We start from the raw sequence: 17,548 nt of genomic DNA, 5'->3' as shown, positions 1-17,548 counted from the left end.
TCGACTGTGATTGGTCAATTTCTTACTCTTACTTCTTACTCCGTGTATTGTAGACGGGCCTGAATGTGAGAAGAATAATCGACTGTGATTGGTCAATTTCTTACTCTTACTTCTTACTCCATGTATTGTAGACGGGCCTTAACAGAGTGGATGTGCGTTTGCCTTGCTTCGGGTATTGCATCATCTCATTAATTTTTTGAAAAACGTTTCCGGCTTCAACTGTGCTTTGCATTACATTATTATTTTGACAAGACTGGCCAAGCTCACCTCGTTGGCGAGAGCCCGGGCCAATCATATATAGAAGAAGAAGAACAACTAAGCATGTGGTAGCATTGGTAGTTTTAGGTTAAAGATTGCACGTGTATAACGATCCATGAAGATAGAAATAAGTTAAACAGTTTGATATTTTAAGAAAAAACCGTATTTGCGTTATATAAATCCTTCATATAGTTATCTGCGATCTAATATGGGAAAGTTGGACGTTAAAATATTACGATATTTAACCCCGGAAGATTTTCGTGTTCTGACAGCGGTATGAATTTTTTAATTTATATTTGCTTATATATTTGTACAAAAATATATATATGACTGTTAAAAAATACATTTTTATAGGATCTGTATATCTATATATCTGTATGTCTTTACTTTTCTTTTTTTTAATTGTAATAATTTTAATTTTTCATATCTTAGATTGAAATGGGTATGAAAAATCATGAACTCGTACCTGCGTTACTTGCCACACAAATAGCAAATCTGCGTTACGGTGGAGTTCATAAATTACTAAAAGAAATGTGCAAGCATAAATTGCTCAGTTACGAACGAGGCAAACGATGTAAGGCATTGAAATTTACACGTGATCATAGATTCTATTTATTAAGAATATATTTGAAACATAATAAATTTTTAGATGACGGTTATCGTTTGACGAATGCTGGTTATGATTATTTAGCCTTAAAAGTTTTAACGCAAAGAGGAACAATCCGTTCCTTTGGTAATCAGATTGGTGTTGGCAAGGAATCTAATATTTACATTGTTGCCAATGAAGAAGAGACTCCGCTTTGTCTAAAGTTACACAGATTGGGTAGAACATGCTTTCGAAACATTAAAGGAAAAAGAGATTATCATCAGCACAGACATTCTGCATCTTGGTTATACTTGTCAAGAATCTCTGCAACTAGAGAGTTTGCATATATGAAAGCACTTCTGGATAGAGGTTTTCCTGTGCCAAAACCAATTGACTTTAACAGGCATTGCGTTGTTATGGAGCTGGTTGAAGGTGGACCTCTGTATGTTTACTTATATTTGATTATTGATTAAATTTTATTTGGTTATATATAATGCTTTCTGTATAGAAGCTGTACGTTTCATGGATTATCCTGTGTCAAGATCCATTTAAATATCATTCATGAATTTTTGCAGTTTGCTTTATTAAAGCAAGGAACAATCTAATACTATAGTGTCAAAATATTGGCATTAACTTTAATAATGCATAGCTTCTATATAGAAAGTATCCATAGAGGCCTAAAAAATCTATATAATACCTTATTTATATTGTCCTATTTAGGTGTAATATAAATGAAGTAGACGATGTCGAAGCATTGTACGATGAGCTCATGGATTTGATTGTTAGACTGGCGAATCATGGTGTTATACATGGAGATTTCAATGAATTTAACATAATGATCAAAGATGATGGCAAACCTGTTATCATTGATTTTCCTCAGATGGTTTCTACAGAACACGAGAATGCAGAAGCGTATTTTGAAAGAGATGTGAATTGTATCCGTGATTTCTTTAAGAGACGTTTTGGATATGAGAGCGAATTGTATCCAACTTTTCGAGATATATCGTAAGTAGTTGAAAAGTACATTATATCTTCTGTATTATATCTTAATTATTATATTTTGTATTGATTTAGCAAATTAATGTTTTATTCATTTTAGACGTGAAGACAGCATAGATGCTGAGGTCAAAGCCAGTGGTTTTGCAAGACAAATACAAAAAGAAATTAACACTTTTTTAACAGAAAATGGTATTGATTATAAAGAAGAAAAAGACAATATAGACAATGAGGACAGTGAGGACAGTGAGGAAGAAACATATGAGAGTTGTGTTGATAATATTGAGGATTTGAAATGTCAATTAAAAGATTTACAGCTTCAAAATGAAATTGTTGTAAAAAAAGAATTTAATGCTTTAACAAGAGATCCAGCATTGAATAATGATGATGAACATTTGAAGAAAATATCTATGGTGCCATGTCCCGATAAGCAAAGTAATACGGAAAATGAATGTAAACGAAATAACGAAGATGTAACAGTAGAAAATGTAATAGTCAATGAAAAACACGATGATTTTACATCGTATGATTTATCATCAAATGCGGAAAACGAAGTAGTACGTTTTTATGATGATACACGAAGTATACGAAGTGTTTCAACAGCTGCTACAATTGCACCAGATGTGATAAAAAAGAGAACAAAGTTAGCACTTGACAAACGCGAGAGAAGCCAAGCAAAGAGAGCACTTGCTAAAGGAGAAGCAAGCTCAGTAACGAGGATACGAAGAGATAATAGGGCTACAATTAAAGAATCAACGGGAATTTGGGGTTGGGAATAAAGTACAAGTTATTGTAAGTCATTTATTATATATATCATTAATAAAATATTTTTGTAAATAGTTTCATCACAATACATACATATATGCATGAATGTGATTATTTTTCTACATTTGTGCATTTTTATTTTATTTTATATGTAACACAATGCAAACAACTTATTTAATAATCTTATTTATTATTCTGATCCTTTCAAACTTTAATATATAAAGATAAGTAGATATATATTTATGAGAAATAAAAGCGTTTTTAAAATTGAATATTTGTCATCTTAGAAAAAAAGTACATTAAAAATAGATTAGAGAAAAATATAATCCTCCAAAGACAAATATTCAACAAAAGACAAAAATGTAGAAAGCAGTTTTATTTCAAAAACTAATCATACTTCATTGTTTTAATTGAGTAATTTTGTAGTATTTATAATAACTACAATGTAACTTCAAATAGGTACTATCAAAATATGTATAAGTAAATCAATATAATATTGGTTTGCCCTTATGTATATACATGCTAATTCAATTATATTTGAGATCAAACGTACACTCGCCGACTAAAAGGTTGCAACAGATTTTTTTTCTATGGTTTTCGGAATACAGCCTATTCACCGAGCGATTGGTTTTTTCTTACGGATCCATAAGTAAGAACCAATCGCTCGGTGAGCAGACTGTATTCCGAAAAAAGTTTCCATTAAAAAAAAGTGTTGCAACCTTTTAATCGGTGAGTGTACATAAAATTTATGTATTATTAACGAACAATTTTACCTTGAGCACTATTATCAATATAATTGAATACTAATGCAGGACTTTTTGTAGTTTGAAACATGTCCTGATAATTTAATTTAAACATTTCAAAGGTCAGATTTTTCCCAATTTTTGATAGACAGATTCATTATTACAATTTGACCCAAATCTAAAATTTTCAAATTCTAAAGCCGTTATTCATAGTCGGTTCTTATTCTAAAACCGTCTTAATGTCTGAAGATGCTAATACAGCCATCTGATTGGTTTATGACATCTTCTTGACTGTACTTAAGACAATCCTAAATATAAAGTCCGATTATGAATACAGCCTTAAGTAAATTTCACATAACATCAGATTTCTTCAGAATTTTATTTTCTAACTTTCTAAAATTTTTCTTATTTCTAGTTATTTCTAATTAAAAAGTATAATGAAATCCCTTCTCTTAAAACATCGAACTAATCGGAGAATTTTGAGAAATACCTTTCCTAAATATAGGTATGTGATACAAATTTCCTATCTTAGGAAAAAATTCATCGTTCTTAAGAAGCGACAGTTCAGTGCGAAACGAGCATTTCTCTGTAGAGGTACACTTGATATATCATCAAGAGAGGGTATTTTGTTTTATATATTTTGTTTTGTCCCCTTTATTGCGTATTACATTTCGCTATCGTAACGGAACACGCGAGCTATGGACATATGGCCGATTGATAACAAGAAGGAAAAGTAGGACTGCATATACGGTATAAATCGATTTGTTCCGAACAACGTATTTCTGTGACGGCATTGTCAACGGTTGATGGTGCAGTTGTGAAATGTATGAACAAATTGGACTGTTCAATAAGTTCGCGCCGCGAAGAATGTTGAGAGTGGTGGTGGCGGCGGAGTAAACGGCCTACCAGGCGATAATAAGGCCACATTGATAGCTCCAAGTACATACGTATAATTGCGACGCGTGTATATATAGCAGCAAGTTCTCTCTTGAACGCCGAGTCTCTCGTGCGTTGTGCTTATCAAGATATTCAGAAGCGACTTGACACAAGCGGATCACGGCTGAAGACTAAACTTGTTTTGAATTTCCGTTGAAAAATCATGGCTAAGGACAATCTTACTGCTATACTGTATGGCATCAACGATTTGCGCCTGGTTAGTACCACGTTGCGGAAGCATATTGAACTTGCACAACTGCGCTTGCTCATATTCGAATGCACTCTTATTATTTCGATTAAGCTACAAACTTTTATTAGCCTAATTTGTAATTAATAGACAAAAATGAAAGGATCAAGCAAGACTCAAAATGTAATTAAAAAATATAAATATAATTAAAAATAAATCATATTTTACCAACTGTTGTAAAGAAAATGAAACATTTATAATTTGTTTAATATAATTAGCCGAGTTAGCACATTTATGTACTATAATTTTTTAAATATAATAGATTGTAGTAATGTTATATCTGATTTTTCTTTAGTTATCAAATTAAGGATCGACTATCTCGAGGCGCCGTATTGGTTATACGACGTCAAAGGAAATGATATGCAATAAATTAATTTTTGTATACATTGATACATACTTATTTATTTTTTAAACCCATACAAACAGAACAATTTCGTAATATTGAAACCTGTAAAATATATCCGGCAAACCGAAACATATGTCTGATATGTCAAGTGAAATGTAAAATAATTCCTGAATTAATGATACCAAAAGCTGTTCTTAAAAAATCGTACTCCGCACACTCTTAGTCACATCTTTTATAGGTTTCAGGATTACGAAATTATTATGTTTTTAAGGGAAAATTAAAAAATAAAGGTATACATTACATTCGATTTTATAGATGTATTTATCCTTTGACATAGTACATAAATCAGTTTTCAATTTACTTTTTTTTTTTTTTGAAGTAACAAAGAATAGCATCTTTTTTTTATTCAACATCGAATTTCAAAAATTAGAAACAGACTAATTTGCTATTCTTGTCATTTCTCTTTAATTTTGTTTTATGCAAGCAAAAAAGTAATATAAAAAATTACATTTTTCTATAAGAAAATTTTGTATTTTGAAAATAAAAGAACCAGTAATTTTATAAAAAAATTAATTTTTATCATTTCTTTTCAATTTAATAATTTCTTATGTAAAAGTATAATACAAAGAGTAAAAAAAAAGAACTTTTTTCTCGAGAAAACAAACTGCAAACAATTTTTTTTCTTATTTAATACGATAGTGAATACAAGATTATAAACATTTTTACTAGCATAATTCGCATAATTCAAATTTTTTAATATATATATATATTAAAAATTTTTTAATATATATATATATATTCAGATTATTATTTTTATAATCACAAGTTGATCCTGATTCTTAAATATAACTTCACATGAGACTGCAGTCGCTTTGTAAATCAATTGTAGATGTCCCTCCATATTAACAGATTGACCTTTTAAATCATTTAAGTATCCGCATTAAACAACAATTTCTTTTTGACACATCATGGAATTTTTTTAACTTTTTCTTCCATTCAGTATTTTTATTTCATAAAAGATAAGTGCAAAATTGAAACAGCAGACTATTCTATGTCAATTTCTAGAGTGTCAAATTTTGTAAATTGTTTTATTATTATTATGTGCTTTTTGCAATGTCGTTCAGATATATTTGTGATTAGATTTAGATATGGATAATTTTTCTTGTTTTAGGAAAACACGAGTATCGAGGAACCAGAAGACGATGGTAAGAGATGCCTTTTTTTATCAATCAATATTTACTATTCTTTAATTAGCCTTGATAAAAATCATATCACAAAAAGATTCCAATAATGTGTATTATTAAGAAATGTATTATTGAGAAATATAATTAATAAATAATACTGTTCTTAATAAAAAATGTATTAGTGAATTAATCAAAATTTATTAGATAACATTATTTTTTATTAGAGAGGACAGTTCCGTAAAAACTCAGTTTATAGTGAAAATGTAAAAGGATTTTTTATCCGATTGCATAACACTTTGTTGTGAATCAATTTACATCGACATCTATTAATACATGCGATGATGCTTGTCGAAATATACGCAATGCTGTTCCAGATACATACTGATAAATTAAGAAGATTAATTTCAATTTAAACTGTTGAGCGCTTTGCGCGTATATTTGAATCTTAATTAGTTAGAACAATTTACAATAATCTTAAATTTTCGATATTCATCTTTTGATGAACAAAAATAGTCGCACTAAAATTATGAAGTGAGATAAAGAAACATGAAAGTCTGTTTTGGGATCAATTAAATTCATCGTAATACTGACATTTTTTTTTTTTGGATCAAAAAGAATTTATAAAAACTAGAGATATTCCTTTTTATATTTTAGTAAGTTGGAAATATATCATAATAAAGATATTGTAATTTTTTATAGAGGTGCTTCTCGAAATGGGATGCGTAGGAATCTGTGGGTCGGACATTCATTATCTTGTTAATGGCAGAATTGGCGATTTCATAGTGAAGAAACCCATGATCCTTGGTCATGAGTCCTCTGGAACTGTTGCCAAACTTGGAAAAAATGTTACGAATTTAAAGGTATATATCATGCATACGTATATACGTGTTTACTTTATCCATAAATATATATCCAGGAGGAATTCGAGGATTCGATCTCGCTCCGAAATTTTTTATTAATTTTTTCATTTTTATTAATTACAAAAAATACAGTTTTTCTCTCGATTCTGAGTAAATTTTTTATTGTGACAAAATAATTTTTGCTTTCGTTATGGCCATGTAAATAATTTCTGGGACTTTCGTTAGTTAGAGCTTTGCTAGGATGTTCGATACAGAAGAAAAAATTTCACAAAGTTTTTGAGCCGAAAAACAGAATAGTGTCGAGATTAATGATTCCATTCACAATTCGTATAACAAATCAAACTAACCAAGACTCCTTATAAATCAAAGAATTGGAAAGAATACGGGCTTTAGGAGTCAGGCGCAGAAGACGTCGCGCAAATAATACACTTATAAAGCTTGAAACTTCTTTATTTATAACAAACGCGCTTACATGTTTCGACTTATTTTTGAGCCTTCCTCAGAGCAAACAAACTAATATATATAAAGTAAAAGTTATCCTGTCATGGTGAGCTCCCTTACATCGAGAATTTCAATGCCAGAATTAAACAAAAAGAAAGAAAAGGAAAATGAAAAAGGAGGAAAATATAAAAAATGTCGAATTAAAGAATATAGAAACTATAATTTATCAAAAAACTTTAATAATATAATTAATTATCCCGAAAATAGGGATGCTCACCACGATTACAAAGTACCGTATCACAAACATTATCATGAATAATTCAAGAACCGATTCCTGATATGTTGGCCAGTCGGTATCAGACACAGTGAGTCACTTTTTAGTTATTAGCTAGTATTAATGAAAATTGTAAAGTGATAAAAAATCTCGTCAGAAGGACTTATTACTGTGTACGAACGACACCGACTGACAAGACGTAACAACAACTCGAGCTTTTATAATTTATCTATAATCGGGAGGTAGGCCTTCGGAAGCCCCTCCATATCAGTCTGCAGGTTGAGTCCATTAATATAATTAATTATATTATTAAAGTTTTTTGATAAATTAGTTTCTATATTCTTTAATTCGACATTTTTAATATTTCCCTCCTTTTTCATTTTTCTTTTCTTTCTTTTTGTTTAATTCTGGCATTGAAATTCTCGATGTAAGGGAGCTCACCGTGACAGGATAACTTATATTTTATATATATTAATTTGTGTTTGCTCTGAAGAAGGCTCAAAAATGAGTCGAAACATGTAAGCGCGTTTGTTAAATAAAGAAGTTTCAAGCTTCATAAGTGTATTATTTGCGCGACGTCTTCTGCTCCTGACTCCTAAAGCCCGTATTCTTTCCGATTCTTCCATTCACAATTACACAATTTGTTTGTATAATAACTGTATTTTATTTACACTTTCTTTAGAGGAAAAAATTATGATTTACCATTTTTCAAAATCAGGAAGAAGCCTTAAAATATCCAAAAACGCAATTTTAATCTCTACAGTTCATTCAAAAGAACAATTTATTAACACAAAAAGTTGCTGTTTATGTAATAATAAAATTGATAAAATTCTCCCTCCTAAAAAATGTTAATATGCCCATGATTTTATCGTTACTTTTGAACTAATATTAATATTGAAGAATGGTTATTCTTTTATAAAATATATATTTCTAGTATTTTCTTGTTGTTTATTTTTTATAGGTCGGTGATCGTGTTGCTATTGAACCTGGCGTGCCTTGCAGGATGTGTACACATTGTAAAGAGGGACGTTATAATCTGTGCAAAGATGTTGTCTTTTGCGCAACTCCGCCTGTGCACGGCAACTTAAGACGTTTCTACAAACATGCAGCTGATTTCTGCTTCAAGTAAACATAGTTGATTGCACATAATAGTTGATTATACGTATTTACACATAATTACATTAAAACCGACAGTGCAAACAAGATGTAGATGCAAGATAGCTACCCAGTAATAAACACTAACAGTAACCCATATTAATATTATAATTTCCTGCCCAACAAAGTAATAGTATATATTAGGTATACGTAACACTGTTAACAATTACATTGTTGAATAGAAAATTATACATTGATGTTATATTACTGTTAGTTGGTGTTTATTAGGTAGGAAACTCTTGTTAAATACAATATGAAACAAATTGATAAAATGTGTCGTCGCAGATGGAAAGAAAATTAATTTCTGTATTTGTAATTTTTTATAATAGATTGCCCGATCATATAAGCTTAGAAGAAGGAGCGCTTTTAGAGCCATTATCGGTGGGAGTACACGCTTGTAAACGGGGCGAGGTTGGAATCAGTTCTAAAGTACTAATTCTGGGAGCTGGTCCGATCGGTTTGGTGACCTTGCTGGTAGCCAAAGCCATGGGTGCGAAGAAAATAGTTATTACGGGTATGTGTTAAAAGATAAAACTTGAAGCAAAAGAAATACTTTAATCTACGTTTTAACGGTTTTCCTTATCTTCACTCAACATTTTATTCAAGTAATCATTATAAAGAGCTATATATATAAAAAGTGTGAGATAATATTATCTCATTGGGAAGTATAGTAAGGTTGGAATAAAGTTCGTAGTGCTACGAATTTCAAGCAATTTGTAACATCGTTAAACATGAACGAAATTTAAATTTAAAAAAGGATTTTAAAGCTCTTAAAATCTCTTTTGAAAGCTCATGTCTTTTTAGTTTCTATGAGTTTGGTAATTTTTACGTATAGAAAATTACGAGCTAAACAAAATGGGAAATTTTCTTCTCACTTTGTGAGTTTATTACGTATAAAAAAATCTTGTGAAAATTTTCGATTTTTTAACGTAAAAGTTTTCCCTGTGTAATCGTTTTTTGAAAATGTTCCTAAGATTTTTTATTACTAAGTTATTTTGAACTATATAAAAAGAGCATTTTGTCTTTGATTGCTCGTAATTTCGTTAAAAATCATCGTATCGCAATTCAAAAAATAGATTCTTAGACTGGTATTCATAATCGGTTCTTATATTTATGATCGTTTAAGTAGTCTTAAAATGTCATACCAATCACAAAACTGTATTTGGTATAATTTAGTATAATTGCCAAATTTTTTTATTACACTGATACAAATAAAATAGCACGATAAACTTTTATTTTGACCCAGTAAAAGAAAACTTCATTATTAGCTTTTTAGCGTTTTATGAAGTTAATTGCGATATCAAAATTTAGTCATTTTCTTAAAAATTTTTTGCTGATTTATATTATGTATCAAAATAACATTTTAGTATTTTTTTATTGAGAAGTAAAGGAAATTTTCGATACAAAATGACATACATGTTGTCACTTAAAATGGAAAATATTGCAGCGATTGCATTTGTAACGTCATGATAACGAAATTTTTGATGTACAACTTATCATAAATTTGTTTGTGAAGCGACATAAATAGTTTATCAAGTTATATAATGCATTTACGTAATTGCGAATGAGAGAAAAACATCCACATTGAAGATATGGTGTAATAATGATGTTGCAATGTGGATCGCGAGATAAGGCTTCGCTGAGGCATTTACCATGATAGATACTACCTATGGAACAAGAAAGTATATTGTCGAGGTTACGCAGTTACAAAGTATCGCGTGTCGTCAAGTAGTCATTTTTCTATTGCAAATTTGAACTACGCATTGATACGTAGAGCGCTGTTTTTCCAAGGATACCGCATCTTTCTTCTTAATATATATTTCCATTCTTTTGTAAATAGCACAAAGCACGTTTTGCAAGTAGCACAAGTTCTCTTTTGAAGAATTCTAAATCCAAACCTATACAACTTGTAAATGAGATGTAAGTAGGCGCGATTTATGTTTATAGATATCTTGCAAAGTAGACTGAACATAGCGAAGAAACTTGGCGCCGACGTCACGTATCTGGTGCAAAAGGATAGATCGGAGAAGGATACAGTGACTGATATTCATGCAATTTTCGAGGGTGAACCTAACAGAACGATAGATGCCTCCGGTGCACAATCCTCGATTCGTTTAGCGATTCTTGTAAGCTACAAAATATATCCTTATATTTTAAATTAAACTATTTGTATTAATTAGATTATTTAAAGATTAGTTGACAATCTAAAGAAATTAGATTATAAATTGTATTTGTATTGTACATCAGGCGACCAAATCTGGTGGAGTCATTGTGTTAGTGGGAATGGGTGCTCCAGAGGTACAAATTCCACTAATAAACGCTTTAATAAGAGAAGTCGACATCAGGGGTGTTTTCCGATACGTAAATGAGTAAGTTTCGATTAGTCAAATTATATGTTAAACAAGAAAAGTGCATATTAGTACTAATACTTCGTGCTAAATTAAATGTGAGGATAATTTGTCAATTTAATTATTGAGAGAAATATAACCATTATGATTCTAAAAAAATCAGAGCTATTCTGTACACATTTACCGATAGTTGTCGATATTGTTATATACTGTTGCGCAAATATTTTGTATAGCAAAAAAACTGTGGTAGACATGTACAGAATAGCACCCCAATGAGTTCTGTCGTTTTTAATTTATTTATAGTCTTCACATAGATAAATTATCTTAATGTTACGCTTCATAGAAGATTATTCTGTATGATCTTCTTTTCCTTTCACATTGCAGCTATGGCGATGCATTGGATCTTATCTCGTCTGGCAAGATAGACGTGAAGTCGTTGGTCACTCATAATTACAAGCTAGAGGAGACCAAGCAAGCGTTTGAGACCTGCAAAACTGGAGCAGGTGGAGCTATCAAAGTTATGATTCACTGTAAATAAACGAATAATTCTCTGCGAGAAATGTTACGCGAAAAGTTTTATATTATGCGTCGTTTTAAACTGAATTTAATTATGTAAGTAATCTTCTTATAATCTCTTTGGTGTTTGATTTAATTATGGTAAAAAAATGGGGAAATGTTTAAATATTGATATAGCTATATATATATAAAAAATATATGTATATATATCGCAGATTGACAATGTTTTAATGTCGAATCTTTCATAATATAGTCTCGTGTAAATTCCATTGTCTTAATTTACACATGATGTATCTTCCACATCTTGGCAATCAATTAATGGTAAGAAACATTCCTAAATGCTGTTGTATAGAGATCGCATAAAATATGTATGTTATTGATTTATAAAAGTGATCCTACACGGTCAATAATACTGTTAGTATTAACAAATTCTAACAATGACTGATTGTATGCGGTTAATATTGATGGATTGACGTCAATACTGACAGTGATCTGGATTTTGATTCTCGAGCATCAGTATCGTTTTATTAGGATCCATGTCACAGTATGTCACAATGCAATCGATATTGTATTTAAAACGTGAAACATATTGCCAATAATACTAATATCGTATAAAGTTGTAAGAATATTGAAAATATTAATGCATACTGTCAGTATTACTGTGATTCAATATTACTCTAATCAGTATTATTGATCGTGTAGGGTCATCTTGGCTCAAAAGAATGGCGATATATTCGAAACAACTGCTGAATTTTTATTAATAATAACGTTAGCTGATATATTTTTTTAGAATAATAACAATATATTTTATGTAAGCGATGAAGTTTTATTTCCGAATCTTTTTGTCCCAAAAGGGTATCTCGATACAATTTTTTGTTTCTTATATATTCTCATTTTTAACAAAAATTATATTCTAATATCCTATTATTCATTCTAATATAAATAATAATAGGATATTAAAATACCTATTCTGTATGATTATATCAGATGATTATTCTTTACAATTATTATTAAAATTATTCTAGTAGAATATTCCAATATTTTATTATATAATATATGAATATTATATAATACACTTAAAAATTAGATGTCTATTGCTTTATAAGAATATTTCCTTTCACGTTGAACCATTGCGTGTCGATCATAGTTCGTGAACTATCAATTCGAATATCCGATATTTCAGCAATCGCTAAGAAACATCTCGAATTTAATTTCTATATTAAATAATAACTTTCGCTGTAATATTCGTTGCATTTTCTACTTTTATTTTCCTTACCTCCTTTCTGCCTTCGAAAATTGGATGAAATCATCTTCCATGTAACTCAAAAAGGCGCGAAACGAAAGTGACTAGATTTAATTGTCGCGACGTAATTGGTTCGTCGTTCGGACGTCCGCCAATCACAGACGTCACAGCTCGGTGGATTCGCGCCACTCGCAGTCAGTCATGGCCGCGTCGCGACGAACGGAGGAATCGTCTTTGCGTTGCTCCGTGTTTTTTTACATTTGTTACTGTTCAAGAGCGAATCTCGCGTATCAGAAATGATTACAAACGTCTTCCGGGCCGTGTCAGACGTTTATCGCGATGCAAGCGTTGCCCGCAATCGGCCGATGGACGCGAATATCGTAAATATCGCAAATATTTCGAACCGTTCGGATGATCGTTTGCGCGCTTGCGAACAAGCACCCGCCATTTTACTTGAGATACCACGAAAACACGATCATTGCCTGATATAATCGTACGTGGTCATATATATAATTATGATTAATCGTTATATTCGGCGCAGAAGGTCTGCGTCTCGTCAACGGTCACATCGACCGTTGCGTTCAAAATCTACGGAATCGTCTTGGTGCTTCCGTATAGGCAGATCGTGGTCACATGACTCATCCGCCATTTGCAAATGGCGTGACGTCATGAGAACGTTCGTGCGGCGTTTTTAACATCGTTTGGTACGTTTGATATGTAATTGAATGTAAAAATTTCGCGTAATTCAGCGTGATTTTTACACAAGACATGCTTTAACTGCCGAATTCGCAAGTTGTATGTGTCTATAGTGTCGATTATTCTTGTTAGTCGTTGAATCGTAGAACTATTAAATAATTAGTACTTTGTATACAATTTGCAGATGAAATTTGTGTTAAACATCTTTGACTGCGAATTTGACGAAGGTTTTTAAATAATATATTTTATATGTGAGAAATTCATATCGGAAACAAAGATTTAGTTAAGATAATACAATATATCGTTATGTATATTTTTACTATACATTTAGATTGTATATTAGATTAAATAATAAAAAACTTGGCATGTAATAACTACGCAAAGTACTTTATATGTGTAGATAAATGGAATTTGTAGTTAATTATATAAAAAATTAAGTTATGCCTTATTAAATTGTATCAGAATTCTTTGATTGTCATAAACGAAAGAAAAATTTTTAATTGGTGAATAAGAAAATTGTTGCAGATTGAAATCTTCGGAAACGTGATGATAACTTTGGTTTTATTATGAATTCAAGGAATTCAAAAAAATTGAAGAACCTGATATTCAATATATAAAGATGGAAATTTTTAACATACAAATTCTGTACGTTAAAAATTTTAAGAGCCTAAAAGAAACCTTAGTTATATAATTTTTGTGCTAATTGTGAATAATAATCAAAAGGAAAAGATGGATGAAAATCATTTATCATATATATATAATCCATGTAAATTAATATTGTATTATTTTATATTTATTACATAAAGAATTTGTTTTTAACAAATTTCTGTTTTTTTTTCTGTTGCAGAATAATGAAAAAAGAATCTCTTATTAATATTTAAAAGTAATCTGGAACAATGAAAGTTATATAATGAAGCATCATTATAGTTATGTACATTGTAATAGGAGATATACAATTTGTGAGTTTTTACATTTTACTTTAGATATATATTTCTTTATACTAACGTTCATATTATAGTTTCTTATGATTTGTATTGTTACAGATATCAGAGCACATGAAGCAACTCAAATAGAATCTTCACTGCGAATTCCTTTTATGTCATTTTGGAAAGGATCTCAAACTTGTGATGAAGGTAAACACTAAAAGTTATTAATTTTAACCTTATTTTTATCAAAAGTAAATACATCTTGTGTTTATCCATTATTAATATTAATAACTTATTTGAAAAATAAAATAAAAAATGAATTTAATTTTGATTTAAAAAATTGACTTTAAATATTTTTTATATAAGCATTTATTTTTCATTGATGCTAAGATTCTTATAAAATATGTAGAATTAAAGATATAGAAAATTTCTTTTGATATTAAGGTTAAATAATTTTGCATGATCTATAACTTTTATGCATGTTGCTTAGCACTATATATAATTTCTTTAAAACATTTTTTGTGCAATATAAATTAAGAAATAGTATAAAAATTAAGAGAGATAGCTTATATATTTATAAAATATTGCTATTATGATCTTTATATTCAAAAAGCTTTATGTTTAAAAAAATATTTCTGGCATTTTAGAATAAGTAAAACTTTTTTTGCTTTTACTAAAAGCCGTCATACATTTTATAAAATACTTGGAAGTCTTATTGCATTATTTAAATTCTCTATTTTGCTGGCAATGGATCTATGGAATATTTTATCATTTAAAATAAAGGATTCGTACATTTACTTTCTGATATGGAGTACATACATTTTCGATATATAATTAAATATTATCACCATATAACGAAATACTACTGGTCGATATTCTTGCGATAAAACACTTTGATTTGCCATCAACTAATTCATACTGGTATCAGTCGGCGTTAAGTGGTTTTGCGTACTGGCACTGAATAGCGAGCATAGGGCGATGAAAATCGTTTTAACCATCTGCAGTATTGTCCACTAACAATAGCACTGCGTGACTTCTTCTATTAGCCTTCTACATTACCAAGTGCATACTTCAGACCTACATTTATTCCACCTCATTCATTCCAAAGTTCTTCAGTTATACTCGAGTAAACTGCCGAGTATGTATCATTAGTTTTTAGTCATTAGCTTAAAGTCACTTTGCTTAATAATAAATTGATTTGAAGATTACATATTATGATAGATGTAACTGTGTGAATCAGTTAAAGAAAATAATTAGCTATCCTTACAAATTTTTTTATTAAATAAAAATAAATAAAAATTTTGATTTTACATGAAAAGTATATTATTTAAAATTGGGAATATTAGAAATAACGAAATTGTTAGTAAATAATCATTAACATTAATAAACAACTTTTAATTTGTTGATTTGTCGCTATCGTAAGAAGGACTTTGCAAAGTCTCATGTCCATTTACACACAAGCGGTTAGCTACGAGCTCTTAGCTTTGATAATGGAACAGCGCGACTTCTTTTATTAGCTCCCCGTGTTATCGAGTGGTATGGTACTCGACGAATATTTGTCCATCCGGTGGGTGAGCGCAAATATATAACTTTCATATGTTCCATTTGTACGTTCCGTTTGCCATTGGAAAGTAAAAACAATGAGAAGTTACCGAAGATTTTATTCCCTTTTGATTTTAATCCCTATGGATTTTTGATAATAATAAATCTTGTTTTAAACCGGATACTTGTTTTGTTTAAATTAAAATACGTGTTCACTTAGTTATTGTACAGATAAGTGAATCCAAATGTGAATGACTTCAATAGTAAGTTGTTCAACAAATTCATAATTAATGGAATTATATCGAAAGATTATTTTTTCGAGATAAAAATTATTACATATCTCGCAAATTTTTTATTTCTATGATTAAATATATTGGTGAATCTAATAAATTTACTATGTTAATAGAAAAATGTGTTTTTACGCATCTATATATGTATTGTACCTTATTTGATTTTTTACATTATTTATAAAATCATATTTTTTAATATTAAGTATTTTTATAATGATACCTTAAATTTTTTACTTGAAACATTGTATCTATTTATATTCAATAAAAAAATCTGACAATTTTACGAGTAATGAACAATTTATATATTAATATTGTTTATATTAATCGGTGCCTCTCAGATAAATTTTTTGTACTTTAACTACAAATTACTATTGTATTTAGCTCGGAAATTATTTTTTAAATGGAAATTTTCATTTGGAAATACAGGATCGCGGAAAATTTCCTCGTTACAGAGGTTACTTATTCGTTATGTGAATGTAAAATTTTCCGCTCGCGCTAATCGGAACGTAATCTCGGATATTCGTAGTGCCGGAGCGCACCTCGCGCTTCGTGTTACATTATCGGAGACAGCGGATAATTAATTAGAGTGCCAGCGCAAACAGCAGGTTCGGCAGGAGGACGATGGACCTACCATTCCCGTTCGTCCGGGAACTCCGGCGTATCTTGTGCGTCCATAGCGCTCGCTATGGCGCAAATATAATCGACAGCATTTCCCACGAGAGTAGGACGGTGCCGGTTGTGCATACGAACGCTCACCACGCGGGCCACGTTGACGTGGTTGGTGTTTCCTTGTTGGAAAGCGTGGCTTCCGAGTTTACCTGCGCATATTTGCATGGCCGGGATAGAGAGACAGACACGATATATACATTTAATCGCTTCGATAACCGATCGCTCGTATTTGCCTGTCGCTGTTCGCTTTTGAGTCTGTCCAATTGGATTGACTTGCGAATGGTTCCGTTCTTCGTTATCCGTTAAGTAAGGAATTTCTAAAACAGTCACTAACAATATCCGCATTCATATGTTTTATTGAACTATCATGTATCTATTTTTTTTGTTCGGCTGAAGATTTGGAAGCATTAAAAAAATTTGATAAAAATGTTATAAATTTATATTATATGATTTTTTATCTAGTAAACTTGGCTTTGCGAATTTATCTATGCCAGCTGTGTATTTAAATTCACTTATTGTTATATAAT

At 30.3% G+C, this 17,548-nt stretch overlaps 2 protein-coding genes across 2 annotated transcripts; both read left to right on the top strand.

Moving 5' to 3' along the window:
- Positions 1-318: 318 nt before the first annotated feature.
- Positions 319-4,021, top strand: RIOK2 (RIO kinase 2). Its single transcript, XM_018510246.1, has 6 exons — positions 319-532; positions 691-832; positions 908-1,286; positions 1,565-1,849; positions 1,944-2,632; positions 3,881-4,021. The coding sequence occupies exons 1-5, from the start codon at positions 467-469 to the stop codon at positions 2,617-2,619; spliced, it is 1,548 nt and encodes a 515-aa protein (XP_018365748.1). The 5' UTR covers positions 319-466; the 3' UTR covers positions 2,620-2,632; positions 3,881-4,021.
- A 136-nt stretch (positions 4,022-4,157) lies between these two features.
- Positions 4,158-11,806, top strand: LOC108762975 (sorbitol dehydrogenase). The gene is made up of 8 exons (XM_018510258.1): positions 4,158-4,501; positions 6,049-6,082; positions 6,761-6,921; positions 8,598-8,761; positions 9,121-9,305; positions 10,739-10,917; positions 11,039-11,160; positions 11,524-11,806. Exons 1-8 carry the CDS (start codon positions 4,448-4,450, stop codon positions 11,675-11,677), a joined length of 1,053 nt encoding a protein of 350 aa, XP_018365760.1. The 5' UTR covers positions 4,158-4,447; the 3' UTR covers positions 11,678-11,806.
- Positions 11,807-17,548: the final 5,742 nt, after the last annotated feature.

Source organism: Trachymyrmex cornetzi, unplaced genomic scaffold, assembly GCF_001594075.2.
Source record: "Trachymyrmex cornetzi isolate Tcor2-1 unplaced genomic scaffold, Tcor1.1 scaffold11, whole genome shotgun sequence".
NCBI lineage: Eukaryota > Metazoa > Arthropoda > Insecta > Hymenoptera > Formicidae > Trachymyrmex > Trachymyrmex cornetzi.
Note: the sequence above shows the minus strand (reverse complement) of the source record. Positions and strands in the feature narration are given on the sequence as shown.